The 16,362-nt window shown below is 33.8% G+C and overlaps 1 protein-coding gene across 1 annotated transcript in view; it reads left to right on the top strand.

The window, feature by feature from the left end:
• The window catches only part of MRPL1 (mitochondrial ribosomal protein L1), an 84,316-nt gene that overhangs the window by 30,377 nt on the left and 37,577 nt on the right, over positions 1–16,362 (top strand). Inside the window, exons 5-7 of the mRNA XM_008693265.2 lie at positions 135–206; positions 3,886–3,997; positions 14,064–14,170. Coding sequence (XP_008691487.1) covers positions 135–206; positions 3,886–3,997; positions 14,064–14,170 — 291 coding nt within the window. The remainder of the gene's footprint in view (positions 1–134; positions 207–3,885; positions 3,998–14,063; positions 14,171–16,362) is intronic.

Genomic DNA, 16,362 nt, shown 5'->3' with positions numbered 1-16,362 from the left:
GAAATGATGCATTTTCAGTTAAAAGTAGAAACCACAATTTTTACTTTGAACTGTGATAAATTTTTTGTACAAAATACTTGAAATCAGACTGAATTTGTTTAAAGATTGATGTTCAAACTATTGTATTTTTGTAGAATGCATCAGAGATTAAAATAGCAGAAGAAAATGGAGCTGCGTTTGCAGGAGGAACTAATCTGATTCAGAAGGTACAATGTTGTTTTCATGTTCATTAGTTATAGAAATTGTTCTCTTTGCCATCCATTGATTTTTTTCATGTGGAACATAACCACTATGCCTAGATCTTTTGACAAATGGTTAGTAAAGCTTTGTAGAACAGTGAAAAATTTTCCTACTCTTTTGAGTCTCAAAGTCAAGCTAAGAAAAAACTATCCAGACAGTCTGATACTAATTATGCTTGATTTATATCATGATTTCCCCCCCTTGCTTCCTACATGTTAATGTGAGTTTTTGTGGGTAGACTGGAAAGGGCAATGTGAGTTTTTGTGTGTAGACTGGAAAGGGCAATATGACTCTTTGTGGTTTTGAATGCAAGATTTAAAATGAAATATAAAAGGTAGCACTCATGAATATCACTGTTCATGTTTTGAAGATCAAATATTTGTTTTGCCTTCTTGGAGTGAAAAATGTGATTAACTTTACAGGTCACAAAGGATAGTATCTGACCTCTGTACCTTTAACTTTTACTCTTCAGCCACTTCAGAGTGGTGTAGGCTCAGCATGAGGCAACAAGTGGTTATGTAGTCTGTGTTGAGAAAGTAACAAAGAATTTGTGGAGCTGGTTTGCGACCAGAATGTTTTTTTTGTTTGTTTGTTTTGTTTTGTTTTTTAAGAGGTAGAAAGAAGAGGCACGTCTGTTGAATTTTGGGCGTTATTTCTGAAATTACAAGAGATTTTCCTTAACAGTTTCTAAAATCTTCTAAATTTAATTGTTTAAGTTATAGAATACCTTTTTGGTTTTAGAACAGGAGAAAGTGATTTGAAAATTTCTCTTTGTTTCATATCCAGATTTTTTTTTTAAAGATTTTATTTATTTATTTGACAGAGAGAGAGGCAGCGAGAAAGGGAACACAAGCAGGGGGAGTGAGAGAGGGAGAAGCAGGCTTTCCGCTGAGCAGGGAGCCTGATGCGGGACTCGATCCCAGAACCCTGGGATCATGACCTGAGCCAAAGGCAGACACTTAATGACTGAGCCACCCAGGCGCCCTCCGTACCCAGATTTTGACTTGGGGAAAGTTTGAACTGGGCCCTTCCTTTAGGATGTACAAGAGTGCTGTTTTTTTTTTTTTCCCACCCCAATCGTACTCCAAATGTGGGGGGCATTCTGGATTTTTAAGGAGAGTTTCCAGGATGATTTTTGGAAGTAGCACTAATGGAAAATACAAAGAAATTATGCTTTCATGCAGACTCTGGGTCAAAGTCAGAGGGTGGTACCCAGTTCTTTCTAATGTATCGTAAACTTTAATTTAATAAAATTATTAAAATTCTTTTAATTTTTTAAAAATAAGCAATACCACAGATTCTTTGGAATTAGAGAATAGGAGCTTAGTTTCTGGAGCCAGAGAACTAACTATTCTTATTAAATTAGTGTACCGCCTTCCATCTGTTTTTTTTTTTTTTTTTTTTTTTCTGAAAGCATAAGAGTGTCTTTTAGAACTGTCAAAACAACAATAGAGTTTAAATGAAGTTAAATGTTAAGCAAGAAATTACTTCTCAAGAAAGAAATGGTAAGGGAGCAGAAAGTGTTCTGTAGCATTAAGCTTATTAAATAAAACATATTTGAAAAAGTAACCCAAATAAGGAAACCAAGTACATTTTGAAATTATTTGGTAAATAAAATATTACAGGTACAGAATTTCTCTTTAAGGATGCCAGCAGTGATTGGTTACTAGAGGGAAAATGCCAGCTGTATAAGGCATCACTAGCACATTCTTGCAAGTTACTCCATGGAATCTTTCAAAGCTTATCCATGTTATTTTTATTTTATTGTTTTAAAGATGTATTTTTTTACCTGAGAGAGAGAGAGTGGAGGGGAGGGGCAGAGGCAGAGGGAAAGAATCCTCAAGCAGAGTCCGCTCTGAGCTTAAGACCTGAGGCAAATCAAGAGTCAGCCCTCCAGCTGGCTGAGCCACCCAGGCATCCCTCATCCATGTTATTTTTAGAAGACATTCAGATTATGAAATAAATTCAAGATGGTTTTGGTAAATAGTATCATGGCTGTAATTTTTTTGTACACATTTCTTTTAGTTAGGTTAAATACTATTTTACTTAGCACTTATAAAAGGTAAATGGAGGGTAAATTTAGTGAACTAATAGTCCTTTCTTAAGTAACGCCTTTAATAAGTTCATTTTGTTTCATTTTGAAATATCAAATATATTTGGTTCTGAGAGATTTTAAAATAACTTCATTTTTACTTGCCTCTAAAGCATGGTTTTCATTTATGTAGTTTTGTATTATTCCAAGAGGTGATCTTAAGGTTAACTATAACATAACTTTTAAACATAATTTTAAATTTAAAGGAACATGTCATAAAATCTGTATTGGAAGGTCTTAGAGTAGAAATTTCACATGCAGTTCTTTGACATTTCAAAAATGCCTCTGTTTTCATATTTCTATGAATGAGAGCCCCGGGTTCTGGAACCACATTGCATGTGTTTGAAATCTGTGTCTGCTCTTTATAAGTGCACAGACTGACTAATCTGCCCTAAGCCCTCAGTTTCCTGATCTGGGTGGGATGTATGGTCAATATTAGTACTGGCCTCATAGAGTTATTGTAAAGACTGAATGAACTAAATCATTTGACATGTTTAGCAGAATGCTTGGTACATGTAGTAATTGCTCATTTAATGCATGTTGTTATTGTTAAGGGGACCACAGTAAGTTATATAGGGAATAAAGAATTTGGAAAAATAAGAACAGTAACAGGAAGGTAAAATTCTAGAATCACTGCTTAATTTTACCGTGGTACAAGATTTTAGGGTTCACTGTGAAACCCCAAACCACGTCTTTGAATGACACATATTGTGGTAATATATGTAAAAAGAATCATTGGTAAAATATTTATTGTCCAGGCAGTATTATTCTAAAAAGTTGCTTTTTTGTAATCAACTAAATGTTTTTGTAATCATTTTATAATCAACTAAATGTTTAAATGGAGTATATTTTAGTAGTCTAATAATTATTTTGGATGTTTGCCTGAATTAATTAAAACTGTCTTTTAAAATTGAATATTATTCTTTTTGCTATTAAAATGGAATTAGAGTGTGGATAAATAAATTACAAATGAATTTGTCTTTGACTATCCCACTCCTCTTTTATTTTTAGTTATTGGAGGCAAATATAGAATTGTAGTTTCAGTTCTTTGTGAAAATAATTATAGATTAGTTCTCTTGATGCTCTAAATTTAGCAAAGTATTGTGGTTGCTAGTGATTGGTTGCTAGTGATTTGAGTGTTATTAATTTTACATATGATATGTTGCAAAATTTTCAGCATTGTTTCTTCAGTTTTAATGGACATATGAATTCAACTTTGTAGGATTATATGAGCCATGTACACATCAGTGCTATCTTCTAGTTTATTACACTTTTGCCTAACATAACCCCACAGAAGAATTAAACCCAGTAAATGTTTTTTTTTTTTTTTTTTTAAAGAATGTGGCTATTTTTAAAAGAACATCAGAAAATGTTTTGGTTCTAATGGTTTTCATAATTGGTAAATGTGTTTGTAGGATCTTTCTTTGAAGGAAAGAATTGTGCTTAATGTCTGTTTTCTAAATTATAAGGGAAATTACTACATTATACTTTATTTTCAGAAGGATAAAGCTTTTCATGTAATCTAAGGTTATCTTTTTTCCCTTGATTTTCAGATTTTGGATGATGAAATTCAATCAGACTTTTATGTAGCTGTTCCAGAAATAATGCCTGAGCTTAATCCATTAAAGAAAAAGCTGAAAAAAAGATTTCCAAAACTAACTCGAAGTAAGGGAGAATTCTTTTTACTATTTTAATATATGTCAACAACTTTCTAATATGTATGTTTAGTTATAAAACAAAACTAATATATATGTAGAGTAAATAATATGTTCTGGTATTTAAATTTCATGTTGTGTAAGAACATGTGGATTTGATTTTTTTTCCTTTGGCATTTATATTGGTAATCTAATAATTTGAAAACCCAGTTACTTTATAATACCAGTTCTTTAAATTTAGGCTTAAAATTAAATTAAATTCAGGTTTGAAATTAATGGCACATATTACCCACTAGGTATGTTATCATACTGCTTTATACCTCTTTATCGATATAATACATGTGGTTATTGTGTCAGCATTCAACATATATATTTATATATTATGTATACACACATATTTATATACATACATGTATATATATACACACACACGCATATATGTATATATATAAATGCTTACTGTGTACATGGCTCTATAGATATATCCCTTAAGGAACTTTCCTCTTATGGATATTTCCCCCTTATGAAATCTAGTAAGAGGTAATGTCACTATGTAAATAGCCATAGTGTGGAGTATTATATGATAAATTCACAGGATGCTGAAGGTATTTAGTAGAGGAGGAATTTACACATTGGTGGGGAAATCAGAGAAGGCATGCTGAAGGAGATAACATTTAAACTATAACTTGAGGGGCTCCTGGCTGGCTCAGTCGGTGGAGCGTGGGACTCTTGATCTTGGGGTTGTGAATTGAGGTGTGGAGCCTCCTTAAAAAAACAAACAACAAACATAAAAACTGTACCTTGAAAAATTAAACGAGTGGATTAAGGGTGATATTATTTTAAATAGAAGGAATCTATTAATTTTATACGTTGAAGTAAGTAAGTAAGAATAGGCCATGTACAAAAAATATCAGTTAATTCTCTTTAGCTTATAGTGAATGGTACCCCTACATTGAAGTGAAAGAGAATAATGGGAATCATATTGGATGATTGATAACCATATTGAGAAGGATCTTGAATAAGACCTTAGAAGCTTGGACTTTTATTTTGTTTTTAGCAGGAATTTCTTAAAAGTTTTTAAAGTGGGGAGTTCCTTAGAGCTTTAATCTAGAGAGAACTCGTAACATGTATTGGCATGAATCAAAACTGGAAGTGGGGAAACTAGTTTAAGTGCAATTGCCAGAGTCTGATAAAGGTAATATTTAAACTAAAGTCTTCATAATGAGACTGGAGTAAGGAGATAAATGTCAAAGACACTAGGTCTTTGTGCTAACAGTTAGGAATGGACAGGTTGAGGGGGAAAAAGGGGGAGTCATGATGCTGGGATTTTTGAAGCCTAGGGATCTCCTAATAAGTTGATTATTAATGGAAACGGAATAGATTTGGGAGGAAAAATAAGTTCATTTGCTGAGATAGTTTGTTTTAGGTGTGCTGGATTTGGGATAAATTTTATAGTATAAACAGAACAAGTATTTCAAAATTGTTTTAGTAGATTCGTGTTCAAATTTTAATTCAAGTTAAACTAATTCATCATACATGATAGCCACTAATACTTAACCTGAGTTATAGATCGTGTTCTGTACTTTAAGCAAATTCAAATGTCCTCTCCGATTCTTTTGTCATAGAGTTTTATTTGTTTATTTTTGGTAACCTGCATTGAATAACACATCCTCATTAGGTATCTGACTGAGGTTTGTTGCTTTTTATTATGGATATCCGTTATGGGAGTGTTTGTTGTAATGGAATCAGACTTATACTCTTTCCTAAGTAAAACCTGAAACTGAACATTATTTTAAAATTTAAACCAGAATTACAGTTGAATTTGATGAAAATATTTCTCATAATTTTTTTTGTTTCTAATTAAATTCAAGCTCACTAAAACCAAACAATACTAAATATAGTCAATTAAAAGTGAAACTGAATACCGAATGTATCAGTATCCCGTCATCTCCTTGCTTGCTTGGCACAGTGAAATGATTTTTCACAGAAATTAACTCTGTCACCTTTGCTACTTTTCCATTCTTTGAATAATCCTTTTGCCCTCTATTTTCTTTATTCTTTAGCCTCGAGTTTTTTTACTACGATTTTCATCATAAAACTTGAGACTATTGTTTTTTAGCCTGAAAGGTTTTCAAATAATGTATTTCTTTATTTCAAATAAGAAAAGTGTCCCTTTAAAATATTTATTTTTTTTAATTGACTTTATTTGTACTTTCATAATGACTCATAGCTTCCGTATACCATGGTCAGATTTCCTAGGTACGAGTCCCCGTGCCTCCATTTGCTTTAACAAAGCATCTTGAAAAAATAGACCTTTCTGGAATTTTACATCAAAAAATTGGGATGTACTGTATGGTGATTAACATAACATAATAAAAAATTATTATAAAAAAAAATAGACCTTTCTCCTTCTCTAACATTGTCTTTTCACCCCCTCCACCCCCCACCCCAGGATCTGTTTAACAGCACTGGCAAAACATTTGTGTTCTTTAAACATGAAGACAAACGATTAACCTGTCAAAAATGTTGAAACTGAATACACCAGATGTGCATTAGAACAAATGAGGCTTGTATTATGCATTTTCAGAGCTTATTCTGATTTTTGTTTAGGAACATTTGATTCCCCTTATATCCAACAAAAGACTTTAGGGTAAAATAGAAACTACGTTTTGAGCAAATGGATGAAATTAAAAAACAAACAAACAAGCCCCTGCAGCTGAGCTCATTCGTTTCCCATTTTGTCTTACATTTTGTTTTACTAATGGGAGTGGGTGTAACTGTCTTGGCTGGATTGAGTGTGCACATTGTGCAGCATGTTTAATGCTGCATTTTTATTCATTTTAATTGCTTACGTAACTGTAGGCAAGTTCTCTGTTTTTCAAATGCACATTTGGCTTCTTTTCCTAGTATTATTTCTTTTTTATTTAAAAAAAAAGGCATTTAAAACTTGCTTTTTAAATTTCTTGAAAGAAGTTGGGCTTCATTTTGCTTGTCAGCTAGCTTTTTTCTTCCAATGTAAGTGCCTTCTGAAATTTTCATCTCTAATATATATATATATTTTATTGACAAATTAGATTTTTAAATTGCTAACATATCTTTTAGCACTTACTAAACAAAAAATACGAGTATGAAAAATACCTTGACTTAATGGAATTAGTTTTTTATTACATATTAACCCATGGGTGGGTATTATGGCGTATATGGAGAAAGTTGAATTCTTTTAAACCATGCTTAGTTATTGGCAGGTAGGTGAAAAAGGAACATGATTGGGAAATTGGACTCACTAATGGGTATTCCTCTTAATGCATAGAATTGAACATCAGTGCTCAGTTGGAGTCTTGTCAAAAGGATGTGGTAGCAGTCTTGTCCAAAGAGTATTCACATCTACCGCTTTCTGTATGGAAGTATCGTATTTGAGACTAGTGGATGTGAACTTACTGAAACCTAATGTGAAATATTTTTAACTCATTGACATGCTGTACTTAAGAGTATTGCTTGGATTATTGAAACAATTAGAACTCTGGTTATATAAAGAAAAATACTAAGACATAGAGAATTTTTGCACAGTAATGAATTTGAAATTTTTCCAAATTTCTCCCCTCATGTATTAGTTTAAAAACTATGTGTGAAAGATTCCAATGATTATTATGAATAATTACAATTATTAGAGATGAATTATTGATATATTACAGATGGTTCTATTACTCTTTCCTTCATTTCCTTTACTCTAGCTATAGTGGCCTCCTTGCCCTTCCTCACACACACTAAGTGTTCTTCCTTCTCTGATCTTTGGACTTATTGTCCCATCTGTCTATAATGTTCTTTGCTTATTAGCCTGGTTCACTTTCTCATTCAAATATCACCTACACAGAGAGGCCTTCTATAACTATCCTATATAAACTGTTATCCCCTACATTCCCTTATCACTGTATTTTTCATTATTGTGGTTTTTATATTTTTTAGGACTTAACAGTCTTAGCATCTTACTCTGGCAACCACCGTATTGTTCTCAGTATTTATAGGTCATTTTTGCCTTTTTGTTTGTTCATTTGTTTTGTTTTTTAGATTACATATGTAAGTGAAATCATGCAGTATTTTCCTTTCTCTATCTGTCTTATTTCATTTAGTATAATAATACCCCCTGGGTCCATCCATGCAGTCACAAATGGCAAGGTCTCATACTTGTTTATGGCTGAGTAACATTCCATTGCATATATATGTACACCACATCTTTTTTTTTATCCATTTATCTATTGATGGACACTTGGGTTGCTTCTGTATGTTGGCTATTGTAAATAATGCTGCAGTAAACATTGGGGTGCATATATATATATTTTTTTGATTTAGTCTTTTCATTTTCTTTGGGTAAATAGCCTGCAGTGCAATTACTGGATTGTATGGTATTTCTGTCTTTGAGGAACCTCCATATTGTTTCACACAGTGGCTGCAACAATTCACATACCTATCAACAGTGCACAAGGGTTCCTTTTTCACCACATCCTCACCAGCGCTTGTTATTTCTTGTGTTTTTGATACTAGTCATTCTGGCCAGGTGTAAGGTGTTGTCTCATTGTGGTTTTGATTTTCATTTCCGTATGATTAGTGATGTTGAGCATCTTTTCATGTGTCTTTTGGCCCTCTGCATATCTTTTTTGTAAAAATGTCTATTTAGATCCTCTGCCCATTTTTAATTGGATTGTTTTTCTGGTGTTGAGTTGTGTAAGTTCTTTATATATTTTGGCTATTAACCCACTATCTGATATATCATTTGCACATATCTTCTCCCACTCAGTAGGTTACTTTTTTGTTTTGTTGATGATTTTCTTCACTGTGCAAAAGCTTTTTATTTTTTTGTGGAAGTCCCATTAGATTATTTTGCTTTTGTTTCCCTTGCCTGAGGAGACATATCCAGAAAAATGTTGCTAAGGCTGATGTCTGAGATTACTGCCTATGTTCTAGGAGTTTCATGGTTTTAGGTCCCGCATTTAGGTCTTTAACCCATTTTGAGTTTATTTTTGTATCTGGTGTAACAGTGGTCCAGTTTCATTCCTTTGCAGGTAGCTTTCCAGTTTTCCCAGCACTATTTATTGAAGAGACTGTCTTTTCTCCATTGTATATTCTTGCCCCCTTTGTCAAAGATTAATTGACCATGTAAGTGTAGGTTTATTTCTGGGTTCTCTGTCTTGTTCCATTGATCCATGTGTCTGTTTTTGTGCCAGTACCATACTTTTCTGATTACTACAGCTTTGTAGTATATCTTGAAATCTGGGATTATGATATCTCCAGCTGTGTTCTTTTTTTTTCAAGATTGCTTTGGATATTCAGGGTCTTTGTGGTTCCATACAAATTTTAGGATTATTTGTTCTAGTTCTGTGAAAAATGTTGTTGGTATTGATAGGTATTCTATTGAATCTGTAAATTGCTTTGGGTAGTATAGATATTTTAACATAATACTTAATTTTAACATAATATTCATTCCTTCAGTCCATGAGCATGAAGTATCTTTCCATTTGTTTGTGTCATCTTCAGTTTCTTTCACCCATGTTTTACAATTCTCAGTCTTTCACCTCCTTGGTCAAATTTATTCCTAGGTATTTTATTCTCTTTTGGTGTAATCATAAATGGGATTATTTTCTTAATTTCTCTTTCTTCTAATTTATTGTTAGTGTATAGAAATGCAACAGAGTTCTGTGTACTAATTTTGTACCCTGCAAGCCTACTGAATTCATGTATTTTTTTAAAGATTTTATTTATTTGTTTGAGAGAGAGAGAGAGAGAGAAAGAGAGAGGGAGCTAGCAGTGGGAAGAGGCAAAGGAAGAGGGAGAAGCAGACTTCCCACTGAATGCAGAGCCCAATGTGGGGCTTGATCCCAGGACCCTGCAGTCATGACCTGAGCCGAAGTCAGGCACTTAACCAACTGAGCCATCCAGGCAGCCCTCATTTATTACTTTTAATAGTTTTTGGTGGTCTTTAGAGTATTCTGTATAGTATTATATCATCTGCAAATAATAACAGTTTTATTTCTTCCTTACCAGTTTAGATGCCATTTATTTATTTATTTTTTTCTTGTCTGATTACTGTGGCTAGGACTTCTAGTAGGTGTTGAATGAAAGTGGCAAGAGTGGACATCCTTATCTTATTCCTGATTTTTGAGGAAAAACTCCCAGTTTGTCACCACTGAGAATAGTGTTGACTGTAGTTTTGTCAAATTCAGCCTTTATTAGGTTGAAGTATATTCCTTCTGTATCGATGTTGAGAGTTTTTATCATGAGCAGATGTTGAAATTTGTCATTGCTTTTTCTGTATCTACTAAGATGATCATATGATTTCCATCTTTCATTTTATATTTTTTGTTGTGGATGTGTATTTGATTCTTCTCATTAGAGAATGAGCATTTTTTGGTTTTGTTCACTATTCTATTCCCATGGCCTAGAGTATGTGGCACATAGTGGGACTCAACAAATATTTGTACAATGAATGCACATTTAATGCAACATTCAGTTGATAGAAGATACAGCATTAAATTAATCAACTGAGGAATGAATTATCTATAATTTATAGATTTTTTGGATTAGAATAACTGTATGTGTAGCTATTGAGTATCTAGTACATCCAAGCCTTGAGTGTGGTGAGTATGAACAACACAGACAAGGTCCTTGCCGTCACAGAACTAACAGTTTTTGGTTTTCGCAGCAGGCAAACTGGTTTAATTTAATATTTAATCATGTTCGGATTCTCTAGTTAAACAAAGGAACAAAAACCAAAACACATACCCCCAAAACCTTTGATTTAGCTATCCTTTCTAGCTATGATCTTCTCTTTTCTGTTGTTTTATACCAAGTTTTTTAAATAAGTGGTCTTCACTGGTTGGATGTCTCCATTTCTTTACCAAGTCTTATTCTTTCTTACATCCTTTTCTCTCATAATTCAACTAAAATGTTACTCTCAGTAATAATCATCAGTCTTTCTTTTGCCACAAAGATCTCTTCTTAGTTTTTTTTGTTTCTTGAAACTTTCTTTTACACTGTACGATCTTTAGTCACCTCCTTTCTTACTAACTGTTCCTACTTTGTCGTCCCTGTATTGTTTTATTCTACTTGCTTCTTCCCTATGGTATTCTTGGGTAGAGAAGAAAAGAGAATATTAGGGTGAAATACCTGATCATATAGTTTAGTGCTGATTATGTTCATTATGGAAATTGATAGAATTAGAGGAAGAGAAAGGGAAAGGAAGAAAGAACAAGGAGAGAGAAGTAGAAGAACATAAAAGTACAGAGAAAAGAGAAAGTGAAGAAGAGCGCAATTACATAGCAGTAAGGGCTAGGAGAGGCCTAGAAATAGCAGTGAAGGTTTAACATTGGGCTATATTGAAAAGCAGAATAGAGCAGTAGTTAATATAAACCTCTCTTGTCTTGGGTTTGTTGCTTACTATGACCTTGAACCAGTTTTTTAAAATATTTTTGTGCCTCTGTTTATTCTTCTGCAAAATGGGTTTCATGGTAACATCTCTCTGTAGTGTTTTTGTTATAGTGTATGTAAGAGCTAGCACAGGCTGGGTAATAAGTACATAATATAAATGAACTGCAATTATTATTGACTCCCTGCAATTCCTAAGGTAGCTATTTATTCTCTGCAATTAATTTAGGAGTATTCATTCTTTTTCATGCCTTCGTATATCATTTCTACTTTCGTAATTTATTTCTTGAATAAGCACATAACAATTGAGTACCTACTATGTGCCAGGCAGTACACTTAGTACTGAGGGTTGAAAGATGAAAAGATAGTTCCCATTTTTAAGGAGATAGAAATTGAGAGGTGAGAGTGATAAGAACAAACTGCTGCACTACAATGCAGAAAGTGTACCGAGTACAGTGTACAGAGTGCTGAGAGGAGTGAGGGACTACTTTGTAGAATCAGATTATATAAAGAAGATAGCAGCTAAGTTGAGAGGTTAAGCATGAGTATTTTCTTTTCTGACATGCATGGGGAGAACATTCCAGGTAGAAGAAATGGCCTATACTAATGCACAAAAGTATGAGAAACTCAGTTGTGTTTAGGAAATTATAAATACCTTTCTATCATTTGGCACATAATGTTTTATCAGATAGTGGTGGTCAGTGAGGTTAGACAGTGATAGGCAGTGGGCCAGATCACCAAGGGCTTTGCGTGACGTACTGTGGAGATTAGATTTTATCCTTTATGCAGTTAGGAGCCATTGGAAAATGTTGCTCAGAAGAATGATGTAAGATTTGTATATTAGAATGACTATATGTAGGAGCTGTCTAAGTGACAGTGTGCTAATGGGGAAATGGTGAAACTTAAACAGCAACCAGTAGGAGGCTAATGCAGTAGTCTAAGTAAAAGATGAATAAAGACAGAATCTGAGCAGTGGCAATAAAGACTGAGAGGAGGAAAACTGTTGTGGGATATTGAGTTTAAGTTTAAGTAGAGATATAAATGATTTAACCAGGTTCCTATTTTTTGTATACCACTGTTAGCATTCATTGTTTGTATTATACTATTTTTCATAACTGTTTAGTACTAGTTACATCAAAATGTGATACTAAGAAAAAGTAGCGTTTTTTTAGTAGTTGTTCTATCTGCAAGTCCCTTTTCTCCCCATCAATTACAATTAGATTGTAACTTCCTTGTGGATAATTGCTTTCATTTATAGTGAAATGCTCCTGAGCCATACTGAACAACTCCCCAGATGATCCTTGGAAGTAATGTATGCTGAAGATATACTGTACTCTATTTAATGAGATCTTCACGTTGACTTATCATGGGAAGAATTATTGGAGATGTATAAGAGTGGTGTGTCTTTAGTAGCACATCCCTTATTGTATTTCTTACTCTTCAAATAATTCATATTTTCTATGTACAAAATTAAAAAATTTTCAAGTTCAGGTATGGTGTCATGAAATATTAAAAACTTGTATTTTTGTGTATTAAATTTGAGTTAAATGTTAATGACTAATATTTGGAAGGTACAGTTTATTTTTGAAGTCTTCTGTGTGGTCCTTTGAAAATTCTTAATTTTTACCTTTACTTCATTTTTTTCCTTTCTGTATTCAGTTGTACTTCTTTTTCTACCATAATGGAGGACAAAGTGACATTAGAATCCAATAAATTGAGTTTCAATTCTTAACTCTTTTTCATGCCAGCTTCTGTAGCCATTTATGCCATAATGAACTGCCTCTAGACTATCAGTCACTGTGATTATTATTTCTACTGCTAAATCTTGTGACTTCTAGTTTCTTTCCCTTTTTTTATGGTAAGGCAGGTCAGGTGAGTTTCACATGAAAGTAGGTAAAAACTTCATAAAAGATTTCAAAACTGTGCTGTTTGCTTTTATCACAGAAAATCTTACAGATTTTAATTTGTCCTTAATTAGGTTTCTAAAGTGTGATAAACATCATCCTTGCATATACTTATTTATTGGTTATCTATTAGTGTGCAACAATACTACCATAAATTCAGTGGTGTAAAACAACACACATTTATTATCTCATAGTTTCTGTATGTTAGGAATGTGTGTACAGCTAAGTTGGGTCCTACAGTAAAGCTTCAGTGTCTCATAAAGCTTTGATCAAGGCATCAGTCAGGACTGTGGTTTCATCTGAGACTTGACTGGGGAAGGATCCACTTCTGGACTCATGTGGCTTTGGGGCAGGATTCAGTTCCTTGTAGGCTGCTAGGTTGAGGGCATCAGTTTCTTGTCTTGGGGCCCTTTTCCTATGTCAGCTTCAAACATTGCAGCTGCTTCTGCTAAAACCAGTAAAGAAGAGAGTCTCCTCCAAGATGGGCATTATAGTTTTATGTAATGTAATCATGTACCTATAAGCATCCTGTCTCTTGGTTAGAAGCAAGCTGTAGCTCCCATCCACACTCAAGGGGAGGGGGTCATGAAAAGGACATGAAACCAGGAAATGGGCATCATGGGGGCCACTCTAAAGTCTGTGCGCCACGACTTGTGTGCTATATCTTAATATAGGATGAATGTTTCTCTTACTCAGTAATTTTTGTTACTTGTTTATATGTAGTAATAACTTTGGATTTTTAATTTTTCTAACCAGATTCCATTGGCCGTGACATCCCCAAAATGCTTGAATTATTTAAAACTGGACATGAAATTAAGGTAGATGAAGAAAGGGAGAACTTTCTCAAGACCAAAATAGCAACAGTAAGTTACAGTTGAAATTATTAAATAACCATCTTTGTTTTTTGCTTGAGTGACTGATAATTTATAATATAATATGCCAGTCCTTTGAACTTGTTCTTGGCACTGGCGTCAGGAGTAGCACTAAATATACGGAGATAATTTTTTAATTCTTTAGATTGAACTCATAAATTTTAACGGTATTTGAGAATTCCTTCATGTGCCAATCAGTGATATTGTATTTTGTTTTATTTGATTATTCTGAGCATGTATTTTTTGCTCTCTAATATTCTAAGTTTATTGAGAGTAGGGTTAGATCTGGTATATCCCCTGTGAAACATTGCCTATTGCTGAGCCCATAGTAGGTATTTAATGCTATAATGGAATTGAGTAATTTGCTTTATTTTTATGAACTGTTTGACTATCCTTGCTTGTGTTTTAAAAACTGCCTACTTATAGAATATGTCAGGTTTATAGGACTGTGTTTTTAGATACATAGTTATTTGCTAATATCTTCTTTATGCTAAGGAATCTCTAAAGTACTTTTTCCTGTTCAGTAACCATAAGAATAGTAGTGATATTGATAATAAGATTTAAACAGTGCCTCACAAGTGCCAGGTACTATTCTAAAGTCTCTTCGTTTCATATATTCTCTCTCTTAATCTTCAACACTATGAGAGGACGAATTATCATCCCCATTTTATGCTTGAAGGCCAAAGAGGTTAAATAATTTTTCCAAGGTTTCACAGCTACTATGAGGCAGAATAGGTATTTGAATGTTGGCAGTCTTTTCAAGAGTCCAGGCTCTTTGCCCAGCACCATCTTGCCTCAGGCCTGGAATTATTTGAATAGCTGTTACTCCTTTTCCCATCCTGCTCTTAAGAGGAATTCCGCATTATAGCCAACAGCTAGTAGTCCAGGCTAATTAAGTTATGCCCACTATAGATGATCAGAAGTAGAGACAAGGCACTCAGCTAGTTTTATGGAAGGAAAACTTGCTTTAGAAAGAGGGCAAAACAGTTTAATTCAGTCAGGGATTGGGAAAGCCTTCATTGCTGTCATTACGTCAGAGCTCAGCACCAATTGTGTGGCATTGTGTCCTGCTAAAATCTGATGTTGCACTTCCCTTATTTCCAAAAGGCCCTTGGCAGTGCTTCTTGTTTGTTAAGAATGATAACATTGTAATGTAAAAAGCAAATGAAAAAAATGGAAATTTTAAGAAAACATTCTAGAGCTGTAGAGACCGAGGTTTGAATACATATTCTGCTACTTATGGAATGGCAGACTTTAAACAGGTTTCTTAATGTTGTGTCTTGAGTTCCTGAGCTATAGAATTTTTAATATTTAATATTTATTTCACAATGTGGTTTTGAAGATTAAATAAAAATTTGAAATGGTAGCAGCAGTTGTTACTGTTTTTTGTTTTTAGAGATGCATTTTATTTTATTTTAGAGAGAGAAAGAGAGCAGAGGGAGGGAGAGAGGGAGAGAATCTTCAAGCAGATTCCCCGTTGAGCAGGGAGCTTGACACAGGGCTGGATCCCACAACCCATGAGATCATGAATTGAGCCAAACCAAGTCGGATGCTTGACTCACTGAGCCACCCAGGTTCCCCATTGTTACTGTTTTGATTGGACTTTTGGGGACTGTAGGACATCTTTATAAAACTATTTCTTTTCAGCTGGATCTTTTCTTTTTACTGAGTAATGTTTTCAGTATATTCAGTAGTTAATAGTTTATATGGATCCTGACTCAGTATATAGGAAACTGTGGCATCTCATTTATTCTTCTCAACAAATACCATAGTTCTTAAGTGATTACATGGGCCCCAGGTCAGACTGCTTGTATCATTTAGAGGGAGAATGCTTTTTCTTAATGAAAAATAAATTAATTTCTGTGTTTAAAGAGAATCTTTTTGAATACAACTTAAATATTATAGTATTATATAGTATAGCAGATTAAGAGAGTGGATTTTAGATTTATGCTGTCTGGATTCAAATCCTAGTTCCAGACTGGAATTGTGTTCCCTTGCTCTCTGGGCCTCAGTTTTCCCCCATTCCCCATTTCCCCTAAATGCAAAATGAAGTTAATAATGATGCATACTTACTAGGCTAGGAAAGAGNGATTGAAATAATGATTATAAAACAGACTTCTACTTCTGGCTAACGTGGATTAACAGGGGCCTGATTTACTCTTTCACCTAATGATAATCAGCAT

The sequence above is a fragment of the Ursus maritimus genome, unplaced genomic scaffold (genome assembly GCF_017311325.1).
Source record: "Ursus maritimus isolate PB19 unplaced genomic scaffold, ASM1731132v1 scaffold_8, whole genome shotgun sequence".
In the NCBI taxonomy this organism is placed as follows: Eukaryota; Metazoa; Chordata; class Mammalia; order Carnivora; family Ursidae; genus Ursus; species Ursus maritimus.
The sequence above is the reverse complement of the archived record's forward strand: the minus strand, read 5'-3'. Positions and strand labels throughout refer to the sequence as shown.